Below are 27,230 nucleotides of genomic sequence, written 5' to 3' on the forward strand. Positions count from 1 at the left end.
ACATTCTATGAGAAACTTCCTGGATTTAATGATGTTTGCTGAACATGGATCACAGGTAGCCTCCACAGATAGAGAGAGAGTGATTCACCAGTGGACTCTCCACACACAGAGGCAAAAACAAACAGCAACACTAGTTGTCGCTGATCTGTAGCGCCCCCTTCTGGATGAGATGACTTGTGAAAATGTTCAACATGTTCACATTCAGGAAGAAGTGGTAGATAATGGATGAATGCTCACATTCCTTCTCTTGCAAGAGCATTGTGGTCAAGTGTCAACTAAGTGCCACTTCTCAAAAATGTGTATTTAATGTTTTTATAGTTTGTGAAATGATCATGTGGATAAAAGACATGACCTGCTGGCTGGCCACTGCTGAGCTTAGCAAATGTTTGGAGGTGAGAAAGCACTACAGTCCTCTATGGCCAGTTTCTGCCGCCTGGTGCCTCCACAGCAGAGAAATGGTACAATTAAAAATGAAGTCTTTTTTTAAAGTGTTGTTTCTAGTTGACATTGTCGCTGGATACACATCAGATGGAGAATTGGCAATGTTTTTCGGATATCTTCCAATCATGTTTTCCGCCATGTTTCCAATCATTTTTTCCTTATTTGGATAGAACACACTTTTCTTCTTATCCTTGCAGCAATTATGTCAAGTTGGCGCAGTGGCAACTTTTTCCATTTTATGGGTATTAGAATGGTGGGCGTCTTTCTAAGTATTCTGTTTTTTCTTTACAATATCAGCATCTATTGCTTTTTGATCATGATGTAAAGCTTTATCACACCCTTGAGTGACTTTAATCACTTTCAACAAAATTAAATGTAATATAATAATCATATGCTGTTGAGCCCTGCTATCTTACAGCTGTATATATTGGCATATATTTATTGATTTGAATTCAGTTGTTTGTGCTTGAAAACTCTGTCAAATGGATCTGTCACTACCTGCTCCTCTGCTGAGGTGGAGAATTCCACTCACTCTGCCACGCCCCTCCACCACCCCCATCTGATCAGCTTTTATCATTTTTACCTGTTTCTCCCTTTTAGGCCTAATTAAGAAATTTCTGGACATTCATGCCTTGCCAGATTGTTATTGCTCCATGCCTGACTCTCCAGCACTTTGTTTGATCGGACTTATCAGTTTTGACCCTGCCTGCCTTGGACTTTTCCACCACGTCTCTGCCCTAGTAAATCTGACAACCTTCTGTCCCCGATTAAGAGTTTTGCCATGTGTGGACTTTTGCACACTTTTGTTCCATTTGCTGGTCCCTCCTCCAGCCTCCACCCACCCTGCTGATTGTCTGTCTTGACTCTCTCACCTGCTCTCATCTTCATTCTGCTTCATGTCTTCGTGGCCTGACAAGGCAAAATAAGACTCCTGGAGCCACGACGTTCTACACTGTAAGTGTTGCTTTTTTGGGGAAGGGAGATGGCAAATCATAACATTGTTTTTGCTCATATTTAAAAGTGTAATTTTAGAATGATGGCAATATAGCAATGCCAGGATGGACAAAACAGCCACAATATTTTGTTTTCCCTCTGTTATCAACATATAGACATACTATAGAAATGTTTACATATCAGTTTCAGCCAAAAATAACTCAGAAACAATATACTGCAGGTAATATTTTAGTGTCAGATTGACTAGGTCCTAGGATGACATGACTTCTTCCTGTGGAAAAAGTTCAAGCGGTACTGTTCTTCTGGGAAATCTTGGTTCCTGTCAGTCATATGGAAGTTCCTGTCACATTGCTTCTTGCTATTCTTTCAAATGGATTTCTGCATGTATTAAGGGAGAAGCAATTACAGGACAATAAAATTAGGCTTAAACTTACAACCAAAGTCAACTCCATCTGGTTGTACTATCTTGGTAATCCATTGTTGCTTTTAACAGTCCTATATATAAATACAATTTTTATGGATACAAACCTCCACTTAGTTTGTAAAAATATAAACAGTTGAGTGAGCATTTTCATCCAAAAATATATTTAAGTTTCTTTCTTTCTTTTTTTACTGTCATGAACTCTTGGTGTTGCAGGAGGAAAACTGTCCCATTGCAGAAATGCAGCATCAGTTGGGTGAGTATGGAACAGAGGCCAGTACCCCCTGCAGGTGCAATGTCTGAATAAATGTTAATCTCTCCCGTTTGTCATTTTCCATTTTCACAACAATGAATAAAATGGAAATTTGAATGTACTGGGCACATTTTTGAATTCTGAATTACCAGTTAATCAACAGCTGCCCCTTGATTAATCTTTTTCAAGATGTAAAAAGAATGGAATACCTTCCTTTTTCTATCTTAGAGCACAGCTGTGAACACAATTTTTTTAATGTAAACTGTGACTTATGACTTATGACTTATGTGTGTTTTGTTTTTCTTCTTTTGCAGCACAATTAATGTCAAAGAGACCAACCATGAATGACGTTTGGCCTGATGAGTGGGGTGTTTACATTTTAGACAATGAAAGTACTGCCACACGATTCATAGACAAGAAAATTAAAGAGCTTGACGCAATGGTGAGTGAATCTCTAGATTTAAGTTTAATATTAAAATGCAGTTTTCAAATGTGGGCTTTGCTTTACCAATTTAGGACAGTGAAGAACCTTTCCAGGTGCTGAATTTAGACACTCTGATCCAGATGCACCTGAAGTGGCTCTCCTACTTGCCTCGAGTCAAGCCTTTCTATGCTGTCAAGTGCAACAGCACAGAAACAGTCCTGAGGACGCTGAACGCTCTGGGAACTGGCTTTGACTGTGCAAGCAAGGTTCCCGAAAATATTTTACACAAATAAATGCTCTCTCCATTTGTCAACATTTCTTTTCAGTTTGCTTACCTGAAATATGTTTTCTTAACAGGGTGAGATCAGTCAGGTTCTGTCCCTTGGAGTAAAACCTGAAAACATCATCTATGCACATACAACAAAACCGCAGTCACACATTAAATATGCCTGCGCTCAGGGAGTTAATTTAATGACTTTTGACGATGAAGAGGAATTACAAAAAGTTTCCCGTTGTCACCCCAAGGCCAAGTAAGTGAAATAAATTGTCCAAAAACATTGTATGACAACCCTTTTTATTTGCATGTATTCAGATGATCTATTCACCTTTATTTACTGCAAGAATGGTTATTCTTTCATGATACTAAGCTACATGTTTTTTTATGGCCAAGTCTAAGCAAAAGGTGTAATATGTCACAATTGATAAATTGAATACACACAGGAAATGGGGTTTTGAATATATCATTCCAGACTAGTACTCCGGATTGCAGTGGATGACTCGTCATCCTTCTACAGACTTAGCTCAAAGTTTGGAGCAGGACTCAGCACAACTGGTAGGCTGCTGGAATGTGCTGCAGAGCTGGGCCTAGAAGTTGTTGGCGTGAGTTTTCATATTGGCTCGAAATGCAGTCAAAGTTTGGCTTTCAGACAAGCCATTGCTGATGCCCGAAGCGTTTTTGACACAGCGGTAAGTGATGTCAAGTTTTAAGTCTTAATTTCTCACTTAATGAGTTCTATTATGTATGAAATACAAGTGAAAGTGGGTAATTTGGTCTGGAGGTAGTATAAGGTATATTTGTATTTAATGTTAACCTATGTAAGAGGACATAATAGAAATGAATTAAACTCTTGCAACAAAACTAGGTCATCTTATAAATAGAAATTGCTCTTCATTACTACTGGCATCTTCTGTGTTACTTCCTTTTCTCTGTGTTCTCAAACAGAGTAGGAGTACTTTAGTCAAAGGTAACATAATTCTTTTAAGGCCTTTCATCCAAGAAGGGTTTTTCTAAAAACTAATGAGGACAATTAAAGAGTAAAGCTAATGCCATGTATTGTGTTCAAGGAAAAATATTGCTTGAATTGGTTTATATTTATTTAACATCACTTTTAAGATGTGTTATTCTTTATGAAATTGGAACAAGTCCATTGGAGTTTCACTGAAAGCTGTTGTAAGATGATGACATTTCCTTCAGAAACTGTTGGGCTTCCAGTTCAGTCTGTTGGACATTGGTGGAGGTTTCTCAGGGAAAGACTTTCCAGTGACACTTCAAGAGGTACAGAAAGATCCTGTTGATGTAGCTGGACATGGTCTTGGTCCTCGTGTCCAGGATATCTGATGAAATACCTGAAATATTTGGTGTTTTACCTTTCTAGTTTTCAGAAGTCATCAATGGAGCACTTGATGAATATTTCCCATTTGAAAGTGGAGTGCAGGTTATTGCAGAACCAGGTCGGTACTATGCGGAATCACCCTTCACACTTGCAGCCAACATCATTGCTAAAAGGATCATCATGGAGGATATGAGAACAGAGGGAGGTATGTTTTTAGTTGGCCTTTGAGCCAACCTAAACACGCTGCACATCATTATAATTGACTATACGAGTCTTCTTTTTTCTTTGCATTAGAATACAGTATATTTGTGCAGTTTAAGTTGGTCTTGTTGAATTGGCTTGCATTAAAGCCTTTATCAGTCACAAAACTATTCCCACTGTTCAGAAACATACAGTTATTGCCGCCGCATTAAAAAAGAGCCCCAATCAAGCGCTTAGACTTCAACAGCTCAGTGGGTTTTACTCTGGATATTTTCTCATCCCAAATAAAGGTGACAGTCTGCTTCCAATCTTGGACTTAGGGTGGATGAATGTGTTTTTGAAGGTTCTGCTGTTCAAGGTGTTAAATACCCAGCAGGTTCAGAATACTATGGGTTAGCAGGCACAATGATCCTGTGTCTAAGCAATGTCTGGCACACTGGGTAGTTGACACCATTTCTCAGGCCTATGCTGGCTTTAGTCTCCAAATTCCAGATGATCTGGCAACACACTCCATCAGTAGTGTTACCTCATGGGCTGCATTGAGAGGTTTCTCTGCAGCTTCCTTTTGGGCTACATCATGCATGTCTGCACAATCCTACAGGGTCACTGTAGCACCACAAGCCCCCATGAGCTCAGGAGTACTCTGTGGCTGGCGGTGTTTAAGATAGTAGGCCCTTTGTCCCTTACGACACTGATGGTGTGACTCATCTAAGGTGCAGATCGTGTTGATGGTCTGAACAAGGTTCAAATAGATCAGGAGTTATAATTGTGGATCTATGAGACCGAATGATGATCATCACCATATTTTGTTGCTCTGAACAGGCTGAGGTATTCCATGCAAGAGGAGGTGGCTTGGTCACATTGGTGCTTATGTACACAGAGGGCAAAGTCCTGTCACCGGGCACATGACTATGTTGCCATAGGTCTTGGGGATAGGCAGAAAGATGGCATCGTTCAATGTGTAGACCATAGTGACGGTCATTATTCGATCTCAAAGACCTATAATTATGTGCATAACTTACATTCATTGAACTAACCTGTGGCAAATTCCAAACATGCTAGGAATGTATACGTGGAAAACAATGTTTAAGATATTTGTTGGTTTCTCCCAAAAAAAGAAGTTCCTGAGAGACTGATGATGTACTACCTGAGTGACGGTGTGTATGGCTCCCTAAATTTTCTTCTAAGAGATGTGCAAGTTTCCCCCTACCTTCACAGAGTAAGACTAAATAATTTCTCTATGTAAAGAGTAACCACATTTGTTATCTTGTTTAATAATATTGCCTTTAATGATAACTAAATACATGCCAGTTGTGCCAAAATTTATTTAATTATTTCATTTAGGATTACACTTTTACCTCTTGAAAAAAGTCAGTTGTGATAGTACTTTTGTGTTGGTGACTCTTAAAACCCATCTATCATTCCTTGCAAGTTCTTAAAACAAAACGAAACAGCTAAATTATCACATGATTCCCTTTTTATTTCTTTGATGTGAGCAGGCTGTGGAGAGCAGTGAGAAGAGATACAGGTCAGTCATCTGGGGTCCGACCTGCGACTACATTGACAAAATCGTTGACAACTACTTGGTTCCTGAGCTACATGTTGGAGACTGGCTTCTTATTGACAACATAGGTGCTTACGGCATTTCCATAAGCACTGAATTCAATGGATTTAAAAGATCAAGTATTTACTCTGTTGTCACAAATGAGACTTGGCACACCCTCAACCTTTCCTCACAGTAACAGCTCATTGCTACAGTATCCTAAAAATGTTTCTATCGACATATTAATATAGCTATTTTCCAGATGATTTATTAATTTCTATTTTGACAGATTATAGCAGTTAGTATATTGTAACTTCATCTCTCCCCCTAAGGGCTGGTGTGGGGAGTCTCATCCTTGTCTTGATGTTTGATCCTTGATGTTTCAGATTCTTCACACTAACCTCCATCTTTTTCTTTTTTAACTAAAGTACTGATAGATATTACTTGGATAAAAATGTGTGTGGGTTAACCCTCCTTAACAGTTCACAAATAAGACTTGGCACACCGTCATCCTTTCCTCACAGTAACTGCTCATTGCTATAGTATCCTAAAAAAAAATCTATCAATATCTTAACACAGCTATGAAGGCTTTTAATTTACAGCAATTAATATATTGTACCTTTTAATTCTACATCTCTACATCTGGGAGGTTTTCTTATCCTTATATAAATGCGTGATGGTTTTAGACTCTTGTAAACATCTTGTTTGTTTTTTTACTTAGACTGGTGGTAATCACTATGTGTGGGTTAATCCAAGAGTTTTTCCAGATATGTTTGATGGCAAACATATATGATGTCTGTTGGCTGACAGAGCTATTCATCTGTTCTTCACATGATAGAAAAACATCATCTGAACGTTTGTCCGGCTCTTTTTGACTGTAACTTCATGATTCAACATTTAACTGTGAACAGACAGTTACATTAAACTTGTTTCACCTTTAACATAAAGCGTTTGTCTATTGCTAGTTCTGGTGAAATGTATTCACAATTCCACTGTATATACAATAAACTTTGAATATAAAGTAACGTTTCCAGAAACTCAGGCTAACTGCACAGACTTGCTTTGATTTCTTTGTAATGTAAAAGGGTTAAACTGCCTTTATTTGTGTCCCTTGACATCGACATTGGTTGGTATGTTTTTGTCTGTCTCTCGACAGGCTTGGTACTGCCACACGATTCATAGACAAGAAAATTAAAGCCCACTTCACAACACAACTTATAATATAACCAAGATGGGTGAGTGGGTGTAACACATATATACACTTTTTTGCATGTACCCACAAGCCTGAATTCTTGTTCATAGTGAAGACTTCATAGCTGTTCAAATTAGAGTTGCATTCATAAGAATTTGCACTCACTTTATAGACTTTTTTAGATACAGACTCACATATAAGCAAACCTAATGGGAACAATTTCTCAGACTAGTGTATATGATACAATATATATCTCAGGAAAATCAAAGGGCCAGATTCACCAATATGTTCTTAAGAATCTTCTTTCTTAAGTTGTCCTTAAGAAGTTTTTTAAGAAAACCCTACGTCGGATTCATCAACGCGTTCGTAAGCCCCAGAATTGTTCGCAGCTGTGTTCTTAGATTGATGAATGCCATCTGTTCGTAAGTTGAAAGCGCGTGCCAGGTGAGTCTAATTAACATATGATTAGCATAAGTCACCGCCCACTGATGCCCATAAAAGGAACTGCAGCAGGAACCTGTAGACAGAGCAAAAAGCAGCCAAATGCCCAAAGCGAAATGCCCAAAGCTTGCCTCTCCACGCCTGATTTCTGACGCCGTGTTGCACAATCAAGAAAGGATGGCTAACACGCTTGATAAAATTGCCTCAACCCTGATGACTATAGCCAACACGCTTAAAGAAATCAACGAGAATGTAAAAAAAAAGAAGAATGTAAAAAAAATAAACGTGTAAAAGCTGTGCTCGGATTGTGACAATAATGCATTTTATTCACAAACGGGCAATTAATCGCGCTCAAACGTGAACCGCGTGCCTGCAGTCTGGCCCCATCATTGCGTCAGGACGCACATCCTCACGGGGTTGTGGCTCTGTGTCCAAACACATCCAGCGCCCCTTTAACATGCCGATGGTGCCTTCAATGGTGGAGCGACTGCGCGCATGCATCTGATTGAATAAAACTCCTGTGGAGTCTGAGGGTTGGTCAGTGGTGTCAACAACCAGGGAGCCAGGGCATATCCTCGATCCCCTAATAAAATAAATCAATAAATTGGCATGGTTTCCAATTTGGTTGATTAATGTTAAGTCATTGGCACATTTACGTAATTTTAAAATTCTCCGTAAATCACCAAAAATAGGAAATAAACAAATAAATCAATAAATATGACAGAATTATCATTGTAATATTGAATTTTATTGAACTGCACAAGAGAAGAAAACACAACCATGCCAACATGTCGGCACTGAAATGTGCGCAAGAGTACTCCTGAGTGTTCGTAGGATTTGTTCTTACCTACGAATAAATCCAGGATAAGAAGAAATTGGTGAATGCCACAATCTTCGTAAACTGTTCGTAAATGGGACTTAAGAACAAATTTGTTCGTAAGAACGTTTCGTGAATCTGGCCCAAAGTCTGCACGATGGTCCTTTTAATGTGAGCCTGGTCCTGCTGAAGGTTTCTTCTCTCCTGTTCACTTCTCTTCATTCACATTTTAATGCTTATTCATGGACTTGAAACACAAACATTGAGATTAGGAATTTATTTATTGTATGGGAACAGATTTGCAAGTCACTGTACATCATACATTCCTTATTGACAACACAAGCCAATCAATCTCAATTTTGGTCTAAAAAAAACCCCCACTACTATTTCATTAATAGTACAGTTTAAGGTTTCTTCCCAATCTACATGGACTTTAAATATCCGAGGAAACTGTTAAGGAGGGTTAACCCACACACATTTGTTATCCAAGCATTATTTATCAGTACTTTAGTTAAAAAAGAAAAAGATGGAGGTTAGTGTGAAGAATCTGAAACATCAAGGATCAAACATCAAGACAAGGATGAGACTCCCCACACCAGCCCTTAGGGGGAGAGATGAAGTTACAATATACTAACTGCAATAATCTGTCAAAATAGATATTAATAAATCATCTGGAAATAGCTATATTAATATGTCGATAGAAACATTTTTAGGATACTGTAGCAATGAGCTGTTACTGTGAGGAAAGGTTGAGAGTGTGCCAAGTCTCATTTGTGACAACAGAGTAAATACTTGATCTTTTAAATCCATTGAATTCAGTGCTTATGGAAATGCCGTAAGCACCTATGTTGTCAATAAGAAGCCAGTCTCCAACATGTAGCTCGGTAATCAAGTAGTTGTCAACGATTTTGTCAATGTTGTGGCAGGTCGGACCCCAGATGACTGACCTGTATCTCTTCTCATCGTTGTCCACAGCCTGCTCACGTCACCAAAAACAAAAAAGTACTCTCACAAATTATTTTTCTCAGGTGGCAATACTGTAATACTAAATAAAATCCTAAATTAAGTTCGCCGGAACTAAGTCACGCATTGTTATACTTTTAAAAGCACTAATATCAAAGACAACAAATTTGAATATTTTTTACTTAGTGATTTTTTGTTATACTTACCCTGTGAAGGTAGGGTGTAACTTCATTCTTGTCTGTAAATTTCAGCACAGAATTTAGGGAGCCAAACACACCATCACTCAGGTAGTACATCATCAGTTTCTCAGGACTTTCTTTCTCTGGAAGACACCAATACATCTCTTAAAAATCATTTTCCACCCGTAGATTCCAAGTATGTTTGGACCACGTCACAGGTCAGTGCAAAACAAAACAAAATTCTCTGACATTTCCATTTTGCTGACAATGTTAGACAGTTTGTACTCAGAAATTAGGATTGCACTTATACTAGGCCTGTTCAAAGGTTTCTTATATTTAAATCTGCCATACATGTACAGTGGTGGACAAGAGAATTGGAAGATATAAAATAAGGATGAAAATATAAACCTTTTTGCATCCAAAACATGATTTCATGTCATGATGTTCATGAAATCTGCAGATGTTTGCTCTAAAGATGAAATATGTCCAATGCAAGAATGTTTTTGTTAATGGCAAAGTCAACAAAATGAAACCGTTTGTATACACTTTATTCTAATTTAATAATACAGTAATGCATATAAAAACACAATTCAACAAGACCAACTTAAACTGCACAAATATACTGTATTCTAATGCAAAAAAAAAGAAGACTTGTATAGTCAATTATAATGATGTGCAGCGTGTTTAGGTTGGCTCAAAGGCCAACTAAAAACATACCTCCCTCTGTTCTCATATCCTCCATGATGACCCTTTTAGCAATGACGTTGGCTGCAAGTGTGAAGGTTGATTCCGCATAGTACCGGCCTGGTTCTGCAATAACCTGCACTCCACTTTCAAATGGGAAATATTCATCAAGTGCTCCATTGATGACTTCTGAAAACTAAAAAGGTAAAACACCAAATATTTCAGTATTTCATCAGATATCCTGGACACGAGGACCAAGACCATGTCCAGCTACATCAACAGGATCTTTCTGTACCTCTTGAAGAGTCACTGGAAAGTCTTTCCCTGAGAAACCTCCACCAATGTCCAACAGACTGAACTGGAAGCCCAACAGTTTCTGAAGGAAATGTCATCATCTTACAACAGCTTTCAGTGAAACTCCAATGGACTTGTTCCAATTTCATAAAGAATAACACATCTTAAAAGTGATGTTAAATAAATATAAACCAATTAAATAAATATAAACCAATTCAAGCAATTTTTTTCCTTGAACACAATACATGGCATTAGCTTTACTCTTTAATTGTCCTCATTAGTTTTTAGAAAAACCCTTCTTGTTGAAAGGACTTGAATTGTTACATTTGACTAAAGTACTCCTACTCTGTTCGAGAACACAGAGAAAAGGAAGTAACACAGAAGATGCCAGTAGTAATGAAGAGCAATTTTTATTTATAAGATGACCTAGTGTTGTTGCAAGAGTTTAATTCATTTCGATCATGTCCTCTTACATAGATTAACATTAAATACAAATATACCTTATACTACCTCCAGACCAAATTACCCACTTTCACTTGTATTTCATACATAATGGAACTCATTATGTGAGAAATTAAGACTTAAAACTTGACATCACTTACCGCTGTGTCAAAAACGCTTCGGGCATCAGCAATGGCTTGTCTGAAAGCCAAACTTTGACTGCATTTCGAGCCAATATGAAAACTCACGCCAACAACTTCTAGGCCCAGCTCTGCAGCACATTCCAGCAGCCTACCAGTTGTGCTGAGTCCTGCTCCAAACTTTGAGCTAAGTCTGTAGAAGGATGACGAGTCATCCACTGCAATTCGGAGTACTAGTCTGGAATGATATATTCAAAACTCCATTTCCTGTGTGTTTTCAATTTATCAATTGTGACATATTACACCTTTTGCTTAGACTTGGCCATAAAAAAACATGTAGCTTAGTATCATGAAAGAATAACCATTCTTGCAGAAATTTAAGGTGAAGAAATCATCTGAATCTATACATATGTGTAAATAAAAAATGCCACTCTTAGTAGACACAATTTGGGACTCCCAAAGTAGACACATTGAAACTATTTCAAATGCATGCATGGGATGGGACATTCCTGTATCTTCCCTAGTGTCTCCCAAACTCTACTCTGGACCTCAGCGAAAAAGAAATAAAGAAATTATTTTGTGAAGCAGCTCATCCTTTCAATTTCAAAGAACAGTAAACTTACCTCCAGGTAGTTTATCACAAGAGAAATGTGTGTGTGTGTGTGTGTGTGTGTGTGTGTGTGTGTGTGTGTGTGTGTAACCCAGAAGGTGTAGCCCATGCTAGAGCCAGGTCAGCCCCAACAATAGAAACTCTTCCCTCATCCAGCAGCATAGGCCTCACCCCTTGAGTGTCGACAAATTTGCAAATGCAACTTTTGAAACAAAATTTTTTGTTGTTATTTTAGTTATTTTACTGATAGAAAATGTTCTTATCACCTGATATACTGGGCTTAATTTGGTACTTTGTTCTGTAGATGAAAAGATCAAGCCGGGAGATTTAGATTTACCATTTGCATTTAGATTTAATATTTATGTGGAAAATTTAATATTTACATGTAAGAATTAACTAATATATTTTTAACATGGGAAATTATATTATAATTGTCAAATAAGTAACTTAAAGTAACTTAACAAATTCACACTGCTGTTTTGAAATTGTTTTGAGGCTAAATGTGACAAAATGCTGCTCTTATTTCTTGAATGAGCCACTTTACAAATGGCACCCTGTATGTTGTTTAACAACGTTTATAGACTACACTTTATTTCACTTACTTGGCCTTGGGGTGACAACGGGAAACTTTTTGTAATTCCTCTTCATCGTCAAAAGTCATTAAATTAACTCCCTGAGCGCAGGCATATTTAATGTGTGACTGCGGTTTTGTTGTATGTGCATAGATGATGTTTTCAGGTTTTACTCCAAGGGACAGAACCTGACTGATCTCACCCTGTTAAGAAAACATATTTCAGGTAAGCAAACTGAAAAGAAATGTTGACAAATGGAGAGAGCATTTATTTGTGTAAAATATTTTCGGGAACCTTGCTTGCACAGTCAAAGCCAGTTCCCAGAGCGTTCAGCGTCCTCAGGACTGTTTCTGTGCTGTTGCACTTGACAGCATAGAAAGGCTTGACTCGAGGCAAGTAGGAGAGCCACTTCAGGTGCATCTGGATCAGAGTGTCTAAATTCAGCACCTGGAAAGGTTCTTCACTGTCCTAAATTGGTAAAGCAAAGCCCACATTTGAAAACTGCATTTTAATATTAAACTTAAATCTAGAGATTCACTCACCATTGAGTCAAGCTCTTTAATTTTCTTGTCTATGAATCGTGTGGCAGTACTTTCATTGTCTAAAATGTAAACACCACACTTATCAGGCCAAACGTCATTCATGGTTGGTCTCTTTGACATTAATTGTGCTGCAAAAGAAGAAAAACAAAACACACATAAGTAGATTAAGTCACAGTTTACATTGGAAAAAAAAACTGTGTTCACAGCTGTGCTCTAAGATAGAAAAAGGAAGGTATTCCATTCTTTTTACATCTTGAAAAAGATTAATCAAGGGGCAGCTGTTGATTAACTGTGAATTCAGAATTCAAAAATGTGCCCAGTACATTCAGATTTCCCTTATTCAGTGTTGTGAAAATCGAAAATGACAAAAGGGAGAGATTAACATTTATCCAGGTACTGCACTTGAAGTTGATGCTCTGACTAAGTACACACTATGTACTTTTTATTTCTTGATTCTTTGTTTTTCTTGAACTCAAAGCCATCAAATGTGCCAGTAGGTTCTTCTTGGTTTTTTTTCTACACATGTTCAGCTCCACTGTGCTACAACACTGATAAATATAGTAGTGCTAGAAATCATCCTGTGTTAATGTATTCCTTTTGACATTCCAGAATTTGAGCAAGTGCACATTTGTGTTTGTGCACTGGATACCCCCAAACCACTGGGTTGTTGGTGTGAGTCTCTTATTCATCTCTATCCCTTTTTATTGTCTGATTGAAAGAAGTTCCAAACTATAAACCCTCTCATCATATTTGATGGCCTGATTTTAAAACACCATGTTGGACAATGAGATTGACACTCTGCACATCTGCCATAGTGCACGTGAACCAGTGGTGCTCCACTTAAAATTGAACATGCATCTGCTTATAACAAGCTGGGGCATAATCCTTCACCAGTTGACCATTTAAAGGAGCAATGCAGCCAACAATGTCGTGCAATTCACTCATCAGGGGTACTGGCCTCTGTTCCATACTCACCCAAATGATGCTGCATGTCTGCAGTGGGACAGTTTCCCTCCTGCAACACAGAAAGTTAATGACTCAATAAAAAAGAGAGTCAAGAGTTAAAAGGACTGTAAAAAACAAAGCAAGCCTTTAACTCAATGGATTGCCCTTGGCTGTATTCTTAGCCTTATGTATATTGGGCTATGATAGGACATAAACCTCAATTTTCAGAACCATGCTATCGTTTTACCCATTTTGACTTTGCTGTCTCATTCTGTTTGTATACAAAAAGGAAATATTATTTCATAAAGAAATTCATTGTCATGCAATCGCCAGAAATAAAAGCAAAAAAAATGTGATACCTCTGATGAGGCATATTATGTGTGTTGGGTTGAAGATGGGATATGGCAGTAAGCAAATGGGATAAACCAGTCAGCTCACGCTCTCTCTTTCGCTGTTGCTAAACTACCAACATAGTGTCCTAAGAACCAAGTGACAAAGGATGAACGCACAAGCACAGGTGGGCCAACAAAAAATGTGTATGAATAGGTTAAACCACGGCACACTAAAAGATCTTAATGAAGCTAGGTCTGTGTTTACATGAATGGGGATGAATTAACTGTGTGTTATTCAGACCTATATGTGAACACTTTGTGCATATAGAAAAGGTGTACATATTTTCTTGTGCAGAATTTTTTTCTTTGTCCAGATTAAGCACATGATAACATCAGTTTCTAGTTACCACCAGCCTATTACTGCTTTACACCGAATCACTGTGTTTAAGAGCAAAGATTTACGAATAGCAGAAACACATTCAGTGTGGAAAAAATACGATGACTCCTTGACCACAGCTTAGCTAAGTTTAAACCACACAGGCGCTGGAGGTATTCTTACTTGGATGGAGTTGAGGTGGGCAAACACGTTGGAAGGCTTATGATGTCTTGAGGCGTTGAGCAACGTGGTCGCTGGGACAGGAGTAGCGTTGTTAAGGCAGTGATGCGGGGTCACGGCGTCGCCAGGTCCTGGTCTGAGCTCTGCTCACTCTCTTGGTCTTTTATTTCCCAAACCCTCCACCAGGCTGCAGTGTCATGTACCTGGTGCATTTCCATTGGTTGCGCCTCCCAAGGGGCATCAGGTTAACATGTGATTGGTCATGGGTAACACATGAGTTTGAGGTCCAAGTCTCTCATATGTGACTTTAGTAACAGATGGGTAACTCTCTCTAGTCACTGGAATAGGAACAGAATGCTCTTGAAATTGCAAGCAGACATTACAGCACCCATTACACAAATGATTCTCTCCCTCAGGAGGTGAGAATAGATGTCATAAACCCGTTCTCCTCTTCCCTAGAAAGATGGTCAATTAATTAATTTTGAAAAAGGAAAATTATGCAAGTTTAGGAATATGGAACGTCACCCACCTGGAAGCAGCTGTTTATTTGTCCAATATCAATATTTCATAAAAATTTTATGAAAATGCATTTCAAGTTATTATGCAAAAAGCCTGACAAACAGCCACCAGCTGTCACATGACTTCCTCCCTTGGCGGAGGTAACAAGCCTTTTCATGTATTCTTAGGCTGATGTTTGCTGGTATTTATGACAACTTTGCCTTAAATGCCTCCAGCAGCAGAAGCCCAGTGAGGAAGCAATCCAATCAGGAACATAACAGAGTGATGTGACAGCCCATAAGCAGGTCGCTGGCATAGTTTACAAGAATGGCAAAAACCACAAAATGGGGTAGTGTGAGATTTTTGAAATTTTTTTTACCAATTGTTTTTTACTTGTTTACTCAAATCTGGTTTTGTGGCAGGGCACATTTTCCTGCTAAAATCCTAATTTTATTTCATCTATCCTGCCATTGCTGTCCTGGCATGGGGGAGCCCACATATGACCATAATTCTAAAACCACACATTTAAATGCTTTTAAAACATGATTCACCAGCTTCCTTTCCAACAAAGCAAGACATCATGACCCAAGTTTTATAAACTTATTTTGCCTTTTTTTTTTTTTTTTTTTATCTCCAATTGATGTGATATTGCCATGAAAAAGTTATGGTACATCCATGAACCAGCATGGATGCTAAAATAGAGAGTCAAATAAACACACACCAACAGGTATGAAGAGACAGTTTTTATGAATACAACACACACTCATCCCACAGCAACTTCATCACCTTGAGTTAAATACTTCATACTACATGCACCACCTGCATGACATTGAAAGGAACAACAATATGTTCTTATGAATCTTCTTAGATTGAAGTTGTTATTAAGAAGTTTCTTAAGAAAACCCTACGTCAGATTCATCAACGCGTTCGTAAGCCCCAGAATTGTTCGCAGCTGTGTTCTTAGATTGATGAATGCCATCTGTTCGTAAGTTGAAAGCGCGTGCCAGGTGAGTTTAATTAACATACGATTAGCATAAGTCACCGCCCACTAATGCCCATAAAAGGAACTGCAGCAGGACCCTGTAGACAGAGCAAAATGCAGCAAAATGCCCAAAGCGAAATGCCCAAAGTTTGCCTCTCCACGCCTGATTTCTGACGCCATGTTGAACAATCAAGAAAGGATGGCTAACACGCTTGATAAAATTGCCTCAACCCTGATGACTATAGCCAACACGCTTAAAGAAATAAACGAGAATGTAAAAAAAATAAACGTGTAAAAGCTGAAACCGGTCTCTCTTATTTTTTTCTTTTTGAAGTGAATCAAGACTGTTAGACTGAAATTGTGACAATAATGCATTTTATTCACAAACGGGCAATTAATCGCGCTCGAACGTGAACCGCGTGCCTGCAGTCTGGCCCCATCATTGCGTCAGTCCTCTTGCGCACTGAAATGTGCGCAAGAGGACTCCCAAGTGTTCGTAGGATTTGTTCTTACCTACGCATAAATCCAGGATAAGAAGAAATTGGTGAATGCCACAATGGGCCCGATTCACCAATATGTTCTTACGAATCTTCTTAGATTCTTTCTTAAGTTGTCCTTAAGAAGTTTTTTAAGAAAACCCTACGTCGGATTCATCAACGCGTTCGTAAGCCCCAGAATTGTTCGCAGCTGTGTTCTTAGATTGATGAATGCCATCTGTTCGTAAGTTGTAAAGCGCGTGCCAGGTGAGTCTAATTAACATACGATTAGCATAAGTCACCGCCCACTAATGCCCATAAAAGGAACTGCAGCAGGACCCTGTAGACAGAGCAAAAAGCAGCCAAATGCCCAAAGCGAAATGCCCAAAGCTTGCCTCTCCACGCCTGATTTCTGACGCCGTGTTGCACAATCAAGAAAGGATGGCTAACACGCTTGATAAAATTGCCTCAACCCTGATGACTATAGCCAACACGCTTAAAGAAATCAACGAGAATGTAAAAAAACAAGAATGTAAAAAAAAAATAAACGTGTAAAAGCTGTGCTCGGATTGTGACAATAATGCATTTTATTCACAAACGGGCAATTAATCGCGCTCGAACGTGAACCGCGTGCCTGCAGTCTGGCCCCATCATTGCGTCAGGACACACATCCTCACGGGGTTGTGGCTCTGTGTCCAAACACATCCAGCGCCCCTTTAACATGCCGATGGTGCGTTCATTGGTGGAGCGACTGCGCGCATGCATCTGATTGAATAAAACTCCTGTGGAGTCTGAGGGTTGGTCAGTGGTGTCAACAACCAGGGCATATCCTCGATCCCCTAATAAAATAAATCAAGATAAAATCAAATAAAAAGACAGTTTTGGCATGGTTTCCAATTTGGTTGATTAATGTTAAGTCATTGGCACATTTACGTAATTTTAAAATTCTCCGTAAATCACCAAAAATAGGAAATAAACAAATAAATAAATAAATATGACAGAATTATCATTGTAATATTGAATTTTATTGAACTGCACAAGAGAAGAAAACCCAGCCATACCAACATGTCGGCACTGAAATGTGCGCAAGAGTACTCCTGAGTGTTCGTAGGATTTGTTCTTACCTACGAATAAATCCAGGATAAGAAGAAATTGGTGAATGCCACAATCTTCGTCAACTGTTCGTAAGTGGGACTTAAGAACAAATTTGTTCGTAAGAACGCTTCGTGAATCTGGCCCAATCTTCGTAAAATGTTCGTAAGTGGGACTTAAGAACAAATTTGTTCGTAAGAACGTTTCGTGAATCCGGCCCATTGACGTCTTAAAAGACCGGGGTTAACTCTGCGCAATGTGCCACAAAATCATTTGTGGTGATTTCAACAGCGACCTTCTAAATCTTAATAACCATAATGAGACAGAACAATTTATCAAAGCACCGTATAGTATTGGCCTACATCCCAAAATCACCAATCCAAACAGGATATCTATGGTACTCAGCTTGGGGGTTACTGCCCGTAGTGTCCCAATCACTACTGGGACCACTGTTGCCTTCATGCCCCACATTCGCTCTATCTCCTCCTTCAGCTTCTCGTGTTCCTTCTTCCTGATGTTGCTATCACTCAGGATTGCTACATCTATCACCACCACTGTCTTCTGGTGTTTATCCACCACCACTATGTCAGGCTGGTTGGCCACCACCATCTTGTGAGTCTGGATCTGGAAGTCCCACAGGATCTTGGCCTGCTCGTTCTCCACCACTTTCGTGGGTGTCTCCCACCTGGACCCTGGGACCTCCAGTCCATACTCAGTGCAGATGTTCCTGTACACTATGCCAGCCACCTGGTTATGCCTCGCCATGTATGCCTTGCCTGCCAGCATCTTGCACCCTGCTGTGATGTGTTGGACTGTCTCAGGGGCATCTCCACACAGTCTGCACCTGGGGTCTTGTCTACTATGGTAGACCCTGGCCTCTGTTGCTCTGGTGCTCAGGGCCTGTTCTTGTGCAGCCATGATTAGTGCCTCTGTGCTGTCTTTCAGCCCGGCCTTTTTCAGCCACTGGTGGTTTTTCTCAATATTTTCACTCCACCTCAATTTGTCGGTGGTGCATTCCATGCATGGGCTTGTCCTTCCATGATAGCCCCTCAGGTTCCTCCTCCTTGGTGGGCTTTTGTTGCCTGAGGTATTCACCCAGCAGTTGGTCAGTGGGGGCCATCATCTTGATATATTCTTGGAGGCTTGTTGTTTCCTCCTGGACAGTAGTTCGGACACTTACTAGTCCTCGGCCCCCTTCCTTTCACTTTGTGTACAGCCTCAGGACACTGGAGGTAGGGTGAAACCCTCCGTGCATGGTGAGGAGGTCCCTACATGCAAAAAAGGCATCTAGTACTATTTGTTCTTATTTATCTCTCACGTCTCTTGTCTTCATTTGCACTTTCATGTTCAAAATAATTTAAAAAAATCATATCTTATCTCATCACATCATATATGTGATATGTTAATAGCTACAAAACTAATATCATAATTTCCCAGTGGAACTTGTTGAATGGCAAATTAAATACTTTTCAATAAAATGGTGAACAACAATTTAATTGACTCAAAAAGATAAAAACTGATTCAGCAAATACAAAAGCATAAACTGGTACAATAAAATATGTTTGTAGATACTCTGCTGTGGCCTGCCGTCAACATTTTCTAAAATTTTAGTTCAAATCCATCCATAACTTCAAGTTAATGTGTTGACACACACAACAAAACAATGTTGCAAGCTGCCCACTGCTGGACATAATGGAATATTTTGAATTCTGAGAGCCTGATGTGACTTTGACAGCTCACTAACAAAGTAGGCAATAAAATGACGTCAGGATTTAATTGCAGATTAAAACAAGCCCAGAAACATTTCACCACATAAATGAACCGTGTTAAAATGGGACATACTGTACTGGCTTGTACTTCTACTTCTTTTTTAGAAGTAATTTATTTCATGTAATTGGTGACCCTGAATAGCTGATATTAGCCCATTGATTGCCACCAGTCCCAGTGATGGCACCCGAGTTTCATTAATGTATAAATTATCATTTTTAAGCAAATGCATAAATGCATTTGAATACTGACGTTTCATGGGAGGGTGACGATATGGCTTCCGAGTTAGTTGAAACGAACATCTTTATAACAGACTGACTGGATTAGATGATTAATTAAAACAAAAGTTCTCTAAATTATGTTCAAATGTGTCATATTTATTAAATAATGAGTACTGAAATACAGGTATAGACATACAAGTATTCTCTTGAGTAAGGAGGTAAAGCACAAGATCCTGGGTCCTCCAATCCCTGATTTAATCTTATGTACAGAAGAGCATTGCATCAGCAACCCCGTTTTCAAATGGCAAAAGGAGGAGAATGATGTAAAAGTGAATTCCTTCTACAGATTTTAAAAGCCAGACTTCACTTGAAATGATTCTTTGAATTTACCATTTCATAGTAAGCCTGAAAACAAATCGGGACCAAAGTTCAACACAGACATTGTGCTGCTCTAATAGATGGGTTGTCATTGTCTAACTGAAATATCGTTGCTTTGTTGGATTTTCATTTGAAATGACACCGTTTTGCAATAACATATTCTGTCTATTTTACATTATATGGAAACAGATGTGTAGCTGTGCTTCAGTAAAGACACTCTGAGTGGAGCAACTGTTGATTCCTCATAAGCTCATTCAACTTTGGGAGCTTTCATTAATAAACAACTGGATTTTATATCATAAAATCATTACACATTTAAGTAAGGAAATATTTTCTGTCCGTTTGTTCCTGATGTGGAGGAGGTGAAGAAGCTACTAAAGCGCTCTTCTTCACCAAGTTCAGGTTTGTGTAACTGACACTAATGGGGTTCATGGCTCAGGTTTATATGAGGACGGGGGATTAGTCCCCATGGGGGACTGCTCAGCGGCTGGAGACTCTGGCTGGGCAGCGGGACTGGCTGCAGCTGGCTCTTTCTGCACCAGCTCAGGCTCGTCCTGGCCTGCCTGTGGTGGGTGGACGAGAACCAGATCAATGAGACCAAAATCCTGCGCTTCCATAGGGCTCAGGTATCGATCCCTCTCCATTACACTCTCTTAAAAAGAATAATAAATAATGCCATTAGTATCTATAGAAAAGAAAACAAAGCACAAAAAACTCATAATAGGTCATTTTTTAATGTCTTAGTATTTTTACTATACCATAAACTGGCTAAAATATTAATTATTAAATGGTAATAAGACAGAAGTCATTGTTTTTGGGCATTCAAAGTGACCAGGATTACTCGCTGTTTTTGTGGGACTTGACAACCTGTTGATATTTAAGCCTAGGTGTCACTTTTGACTGCTTTTAAATTTGACAGAGAGCTTAGCTGCACTGTAAAAAGTCTTTTTCAATTAAGGTAACAGGCTAACGTGAAATCATATCTCTCCACCGAGGACCTAGAGAGAGTCTCACACTTTTATGACATCCAGGCTGGGCTCTTGTAGTTCTATGTGGGCTGAAGTCCTCATTGCAAAGACTGCAGCTATAGCAAAATACTGCTGCTTGGCTGCTCACTGGTACTAAAATATGACACCAGTTCTGTCCTCCCTGCACTGGCTTCCAGTCCCCCTTCTAGATTTATTTGACTCGTATTGCATAGTTTTTGCCCCCCCAGATATGTATTGCTACCTTGTCCTGTACAGCACTTTGGTGTACAGGTTATTTTTAAATGTTCTCTTTAAAATAAATGCAACTTTTGCATTTACATTAGTAGGCCATTTTTCCAAGGACATTGCAGGCACACACAAAAACATTAAAAAACACATGAGCATTGGCAATACATGTCTTAAAACGCACAAACTTATAAAAACCTACCAATTGTTTCCAGAGGCTGCCCAGTGTGTTTAGCGTAGATGTTATTAATTTGTCTCTTTAATTTCAGGATCTCTTCAGCCTGGATTGCGATATCTGTGGCCTGACCCTGCATGTACAGGAGTATTGAGAGAAAAATTGGTTGTTGTTTTTTCATCTCACACGCTTCACTTGAAATTGATCTATGAAGTCTACGTTACCCTGGCGCCCCCTGATGGCTGGTGGATCATGACACGTGCATTGGGCAGCGAATGCCTCATGCCTGCTGTTCCTGCTGCCAAGAGCAAGCTGCCCATGCTGGCTGCCTGGCCAACACACCAAGTAGAGATGGGATTTAAGATGTACTGCATGGTGTCATAGATGGCCAAACCTGCTGTCACCACACCGCCTGTGGGGAGAGAGTTTTTGTTAATGAAGTTAGGAGTTCCTGACATCTAAGAATTTGAACAAAGAAAATTAACAGAAACTTGGCAAATATTCATTTTGTGCAGCAAAAAGTTTACTCACTGACTAATTTGCATTTTTCTGTTGGCTCTGGTGCATTTGCCCTGTCTAATCCTGACTAACGCTGTCTCATAATATGACGGCCTAATGTTGATGTATTGCGCACTGAAATGCAAATATTGCACAAACCTGCTTGTTTCAAATTCCATAATCAACAAAGATTAAAAACAATTGAAAGAACAATTAAAATATCCTAAAGAGATTAATTAAGGAATTAGAGGATAAATGATCAAAACTACTATTTATGAAGAAGCTTAAAAAAAATAAACAAAAAAAAGATGTGTAGTTTTTTTTCCCCCCCAAGTACCATCTCACCAGGGCTGTTGATGTACATGTGAATGGGTTTGTTGTTACTTTCTGACTGAAGAAAGAGCAGCTGAGCAATAACCAGACTGGCTACAGAGTCATCAATCTAAGAGAGAAAAACACAATATAACAGAATATGTATGGATATACAATATAACATATGTCACTGGAATAGGAATAGAATTTTCATGAAATTCAGAGCAGACACTTACAGGACCCATTACACAAACGATTCTCTCCCTCAGGAGGCGAGAATAGATGTCATATGCCCGTTCTCCTCTCCCCTAAAAAGACAGTCATAATTAAAATAAGTAAAACAGTAATTTTATAAAAACAAACTACACAAGTTTGGGAGAGCAAATAGAGGAAAGACTTTTATGAAGAGGAGGAAGTGCAATTATTAGAATGAATGAAAACAGGCCATAAACGGATGAATGGAGCTATTATGTCAGGAGAAACCAGGGTACATACAGTATGTTCACTGTACAGTCACACTAAAATATCATTTATATACAAGACCTCTTTTTTTTTAATGTGAAACACATTTCTATATGAAAAGTGAAATGTCTGTAGGTCATTGTTCACATATTGCCTTATAGGCAGTATGGGAACAATGACATATTGACATTGTACCCTGGTTTCTCCTTTGAGCATAAGAGCTTTCCATCATGGTTCCTGCACAACGTCCACCTCAAAGTAGTAGGAGATGATATTTCGATGGGTTAAATCCAATATCTGCAAAACCATACTTGTGAATTCAGTGAGTGAGGGTTTTTCCCCCACTATATGTCTGATCTAAAAGAAAAAGCTATTGATAAAAGAGACACAGTGAACATTGTTGGATTAAGAGTGACAGTTAGGCTTATTTAATTCTCGGGTGTGTTTTGGACCTTTGTCCTTTAGATCATACATGAGAATTCCCTGATCTAATGTTTCTCAGTGCATTCCAGTAAGTCAGGTCTCACACTGTGAGAAACCCAATGGGCTTGCGGAAGGAGTTTGTAAATAGTCATAGTAAATAGAGCTTTAAATCCACGCAGCAATAGTTTTCATTGAAATACTTACTGTCTGCTCCACAACTATGGGTACAAGAGGGCTTCTCCATACAGGACTGTGGTGGATCAACCTGCTGTGTTTCAGTGTCAACCCTCCGATATGCAACACCCTCTGAAAAGATATGCAATGTTTTACTTCTGTTTGATTCAAGTTACAGAAAATATCCCCGGGAATAAGAGTTAGATACTGTGATTCAAACGTGATAAATGCTTACTTCGTTACAGAAATAATGAATTTTGAATCCATCGTGCGCAAGTGCTATTAAGTCCGAGTTTTAACTGATCAATGTAGCCTAACAACAAAGTTGATAAGAACTGATCAGACTAAGCAGGAACATTAGTTGACTGCAATCACTGTCCGTCTAGTTTTCTCCCCTATTTTCTCTTAGCTGATTAATGTCTATCATGTCTATGTTAACATAACACCACTCTTACCAAACCCGTAACCGTATGTTTTAGAGGTGATGCTGCCAAGAATTGTAAGACGCTGTTCGCAAACATGTTACACAAGTGACGCGGACTACAGTAATTCGTGTAGATAAAACGGTGACAACAGACACAAATGCGGGTTTAAACAGATTCGAACTCACTCGTAACAGCATTTTCAGTCGTATTGAGTTTACACTCTCTCACGAAATGACCCCAGACTACACCGGAAGTAATTCTAACAGCGCCACGCTTCTTCTTCGCTGATTTGATAAAAGATGCCCTAAATCTGAAGTGTACATTTCTGCCCCCTGGTGGGAGAAATAAGCACAAGCTTTAAAAATCGATTTCCAGTATTTACCCATGTTTATGAAATATCAGAGGTCTCCCCTAACTTATTTTGTACTGCCTTTTCGTAAACATTCTCACATTTAGCAGTTTCATACAAATGTTAGTTTAATTTCTTCGCACATTTATGTGAATGTATTTTCAGAATCCAAAAGACACCAAAATAGATTTCCGATATCCCGGCAAATAAGAAAAAGCAAAACCATTAATTCAGTGACTATAGTTTAAATCCGTTTCATGCAATTTAAAATAAAATCACTGTTCTACCACAATCATCCTCGCTAACGAACTTTTTCAACTTAAAAAGAAAATACTGATTTATTATTTATTAGGATTACATTTCAAATCAAATCAAATCAAATCAATCTTTATTTATATGGCACTTTTCATACGCTAGGTAGCACAAAGTGCCTCACAAAGGATAAAAACAGCAAAGAAAACAACAGAATTAAGAAAAGGACAGACACACACACATGCATACAACACACTTACACACACACCCACACACATAAGCAAGCTGAGGCAAGCTGAGACATGGCTGGGCACCGAGACCTGAGGCGAAGGAGACGCCACCTTTGGAGGCCCACCAGGCCGAGGGAGGTCACGGTCCGCGACCACAGGTGGTACCGCCACAAAGACCACCCCGACCCGGACAGACCGGAGGCTTCACACCAAAGCACAGAGCCCCCTAACCACCCAGGCCAGGGTCGACAATGGGACAGCACCTCCAGCGGTAGACCGGAAACATCTCCCAGTTTTTGTTTAAAGTCATATGTTTTGAAACTGTTACGGGGAGAAAGTATTTGCAAATCTCGAATTTGAGTAGGCTACTTTTAGGTCTGCGGATGAACGTCGGGTGGATAAAAGTGACTTTTATTTTTAACGATCCCACCGGAAGTTGTTATTCTCGAACCCTGGCGCTCTGGAGCTGGTGCGACTGGGTTCTCAGTAAACTTTCTCTCCGGAGTCAGTCATGTCCAACAACAGCGCCGCCACCAGCAGCCTAGCAATTGCCCAGAAGACCGTAAAACAGCTTCGTCTGGAGGCCAGTGTCCGGCGGATAAAGGTGGGTTTGACTTCCAACTTAAGACGCGTCATTCATCCAAATCAAAGCTGTCACCGCATGTGCGCATCACTTGTCAATCAAATATACTAACGCCCTTTACCTTGTAAAGCGGTATCCCGTGTATATCAATCAACATGTGAAAAGTGGTCGAGGTTTTGTTAAGAACATAATGCGCAATTCCAAATCATTCTTGTTTCAACTTCGGGCTTCATGACACTTAATTCTTGTAACTTCGGGTCTCCAGCTAGAAGTCATTAGAAAAGCATGTGAGTGTGATTTCGTGGTGAAACGGCAGCAAACAGAGTTTTCCTGTGCCCACAGGGCGGGCTTTGTTGATTGTGCTGCTGCTGTGTGACTGCTGGGATTGTTTGAGGATCTACTTTTAGATCAGACAGACCCGCAGCTTCAGCTGTGTTTTTCTGCGTTAACTACGAGGGTCTGTGTGTGTCACTGGTTATGTGTGGGTTTAGTTAGAATGTTCACTTTCTCTTATCTTCAACATCCAAGTCAGGTTTTTTTTGGAGCTGTATTGTACATTTACTCAACTGTGGCCTTGAGCTGAAGTCCCAATTTCCAGTTTATGATATACTTGATCCTAAATAATAAAGTGAATGTATTCTATTGTTTTTAACATCCATCACTGTATAGAGGACATTATGTGAATGTTTGTTTCCAATATGATTTTAATTGAACCCTGGATACATTGAGGGTGTCCATCATTGTCCGTCAGCACTGTGAGAAGCTGCTAGTGTCTTGCAGCATTTGTCAGAATATGAGCAGAGTATAGAAAAACAGTTCTCATTTGGTATTTAACTTCCATCTATAATTACATCATCAGTACTCTTCACGGATTTTGATCCATGAACACAAGCATTTCCTTCTATTTTTCTCTGTCTCTAACAAGACGCATCTGTCTTATTGAGGTGTTAATTAACAGTCTGATCTGACCCTCCATCACCAGTGATTTATACGCTGCTGGAAAATCTGTGTTTGCGCCCATGAAGCAGGTGACTGACCGGCATATTTCCCTCCCCTCCCTGAGTCTTCTTTGCTTTCATATTGTTGTGTGGTTCTGTGATCATCCCTTTTTAATATATTCTGTGTTCTAATTGTGGCCCCAGGATTTCCCCCATTTAGCTGAAGAGTTCATGTAAAATGTGGGATATTACACAGGTTTCCCAAGCTGCTGCAGATCTGAAGACCTTCTGTTTGCAAAATGCCCACAAAGACCCCCTGCTCACTGGGGTCCCCTCCAGTGATAACCCTTTCAGGCCTCCGAAGTCATGCGTCCTTCTCTGAGGTGAGATCAGGAAAGTCACTGTTCGTGTGCTTGAATTCCCAGAAGCCTCCAATCTATCTTTCACATTTTCAGGGCTAAGAAGGAGCAGCGCGCAAGCACCCATGTGATTGTTCCTGTCTGGAGTCCCGTCATGTGCTTCACGCCTCGAAACAACATCTTTTAGATTTGAAATTGTCCTAGATGACCCTGAACATGCAGTCAGTTTCATGATATGTGAATGTTATCCAAAAACAATTATTTGCTTTGTAATTCTGAAAGCCCCTATGCAATCACTCCTGCTCGCCTCTACTGCATTTCTAAATCATCATGCATTTATGCATTTTTAGCTAAAGATGAAGACAAAGAAAACAATTTTATATCAAGGTCAAGGCAAAGAGTCAAAGAAGTAATTTCCTAACAAGTTGTTCACTCTTTTGTCTTTGTAATTATCATGCGCTGCCTGATCACCACGTTTTTTCCCCCTTCAGCTTTGGAAATTCCCATTTCTCTTTTGACTGATTGGTAATCATGAAAATGGCTTTAACTTTTAAAGATATTTAACTGACGTGTGATGTATAAAAGGAGAGAAATTTGAAGAAAGCTGTTCCCATAAGTTCGAAAATAAGATAATTATCTTAAAGCTGTTTTTTAGAATCTGTGAATTTGTTTCTGCTGTTAAAAATAAACGATCTTTAATTACAGTTACTTTTTACGTTATTTTTAGTTAATTCGTTATTCTTTAGGTTATCTCCTTTTTTCAAAATTGCCCGATAATTGTACCTGTCGAGGTTTTTTTCCACCCCAATTAATGACTTAAACGAAATCATGACGTCAGCCGCCCGTGTTTACGCGATGGCGCCT

General features: G+C 39.3%; 4 protein-coding genes across 4 annotated transcripts; 2 read left to right on the plus strand and 2 right to left on the minus strand.

The window, feature by feature from the left end:
- Window positions 1-1,276: 1,276 nt before the first annotated feature.
- LOC105419493 (ornithine decarboxylase-like) lies at window positions 1,277-6,791 on the plus strand. Its single transcript, XM_029835968.1, has 10 exons — window positions 1,277-1,395; window positions 2,033-2,072; window positions 2,384-2,511; window positions 2,586-2,759; window positions 2,851-3,023; window positions 3,243-3,459; window positions 3,968-4,048; window positions 4,149-4,311; window positions 5,426-5,526; window positions 5,807-6,791. Exons 2-10 carry the CDS (start codon window positions 2,057-2,059, stop codon window positions 6,047-6,049), a joined length of 1,296 nt encoding a protein of 431 aa, XP_029691828.1. The 5' UTR covers window positions 1,277-1,395; window positions 2,033-2,056; the 3' UTR covers window positions 6,050-6,791.
- A 1,771-nt stretch (window positions 6,792-8,562) lies between these two features.
- On the minus strand, window positions 8,563-14,731 carry LOC101061317 (ornithine decarboxylase-like). The gene is made up of 10 exons (XM_029836964.1): window positions 14,562-14,731; window positions 13,701-13,740; window positions 12,726-12,853; window positions 12,478-12,651; window positions 12,214-12,386; window positions 11,023-11,239; window positions 10,422-10,502; window positions 10,160-10,322; window positions 9,470-9,585; window positions 8,563-9,276 (listed from the first exon to the last, which is right to left on the minus strand). Exons 2-10 carry the CDS (start codon window positions 13,714-13,716, stop codon window positions 9,034-9,036), a joined length of 1,311 nt encoding a protein of 436 aa, XP_029692824.1. The 5' UTR covers window positions 13,717-13,740; window positions 14,562-14,731; the 3' UTR covers window positions 8,563-9,033.
- Window positions 14,732-19,729: 4,998 nt separating this feature from the next.
- clpp (caseinolytic mitochondrial matrix peptidase proteolytic subunit) lies at window positions 19,730-23,947 on the minus strand. The gene is made up of 7 exons (XM_011603584.2): window positions 23,841-23,947; window positions 23,261-23,362; window positions 22,408-22,479; window positions 22,205-22,301; window positions 21,586-21,773; window positions 21,389-21,494; window positions 19,730-20,624 (listed from the first exon to the last, which is right to left on the minus strand). Exons 1-7 carry the CDS (start codon window positions 23,850-23,852, stop codon window positions 20,401-20,403), a joined length of 801 nt encoding a protein of 266 aa, XP_011601886.1. The 5' UTR covers window positions 23,853-23,947; the 3' UTR covers window positions 19,730-20,400.
- A 748-nt stretch (window positions 23,948-24,695) lies between these two features.
- On the plus strand, window positions 24,696-27,069 carry LOC101074561 (guanine nucleotide-binding protein G(I)/G(S)/G(O) subunit gamma-5). Its single transcript, XM_003964265.3, has 3 exons — window positions 24,696-25,090; window positions 26,264-26,390; window positions 26,463-27,069. Exons 1-2 carry the CDS (start codon window positions 24,998-25,000, stop codon window positions 26,387-26,389), a joined length of 219 nt encoding a protein of 72 aa, XP_003964314.1. The 5' UTR covers window positions 24,696-24,997; the 3' UTR covers window position 26,390; window positions 26,463-27,069.
- Window positions 27,070-27,230: the final 161 nt, after the last annotated feature.

The sequence above is a fragment of the Takifugu rubripes genome, chromosome 5 (assembly GCF_901000725.2).
Source record: "Takifugu rubripes chromosome 5, fTakRub1.2, whole genome shotgun sequence".
NCBI lineage: Eukaryota > Metazoa > Chordata > Actinopteri > Tetraodontiformes > Tetraodontidae > Takifugu > Takifugu rubripes.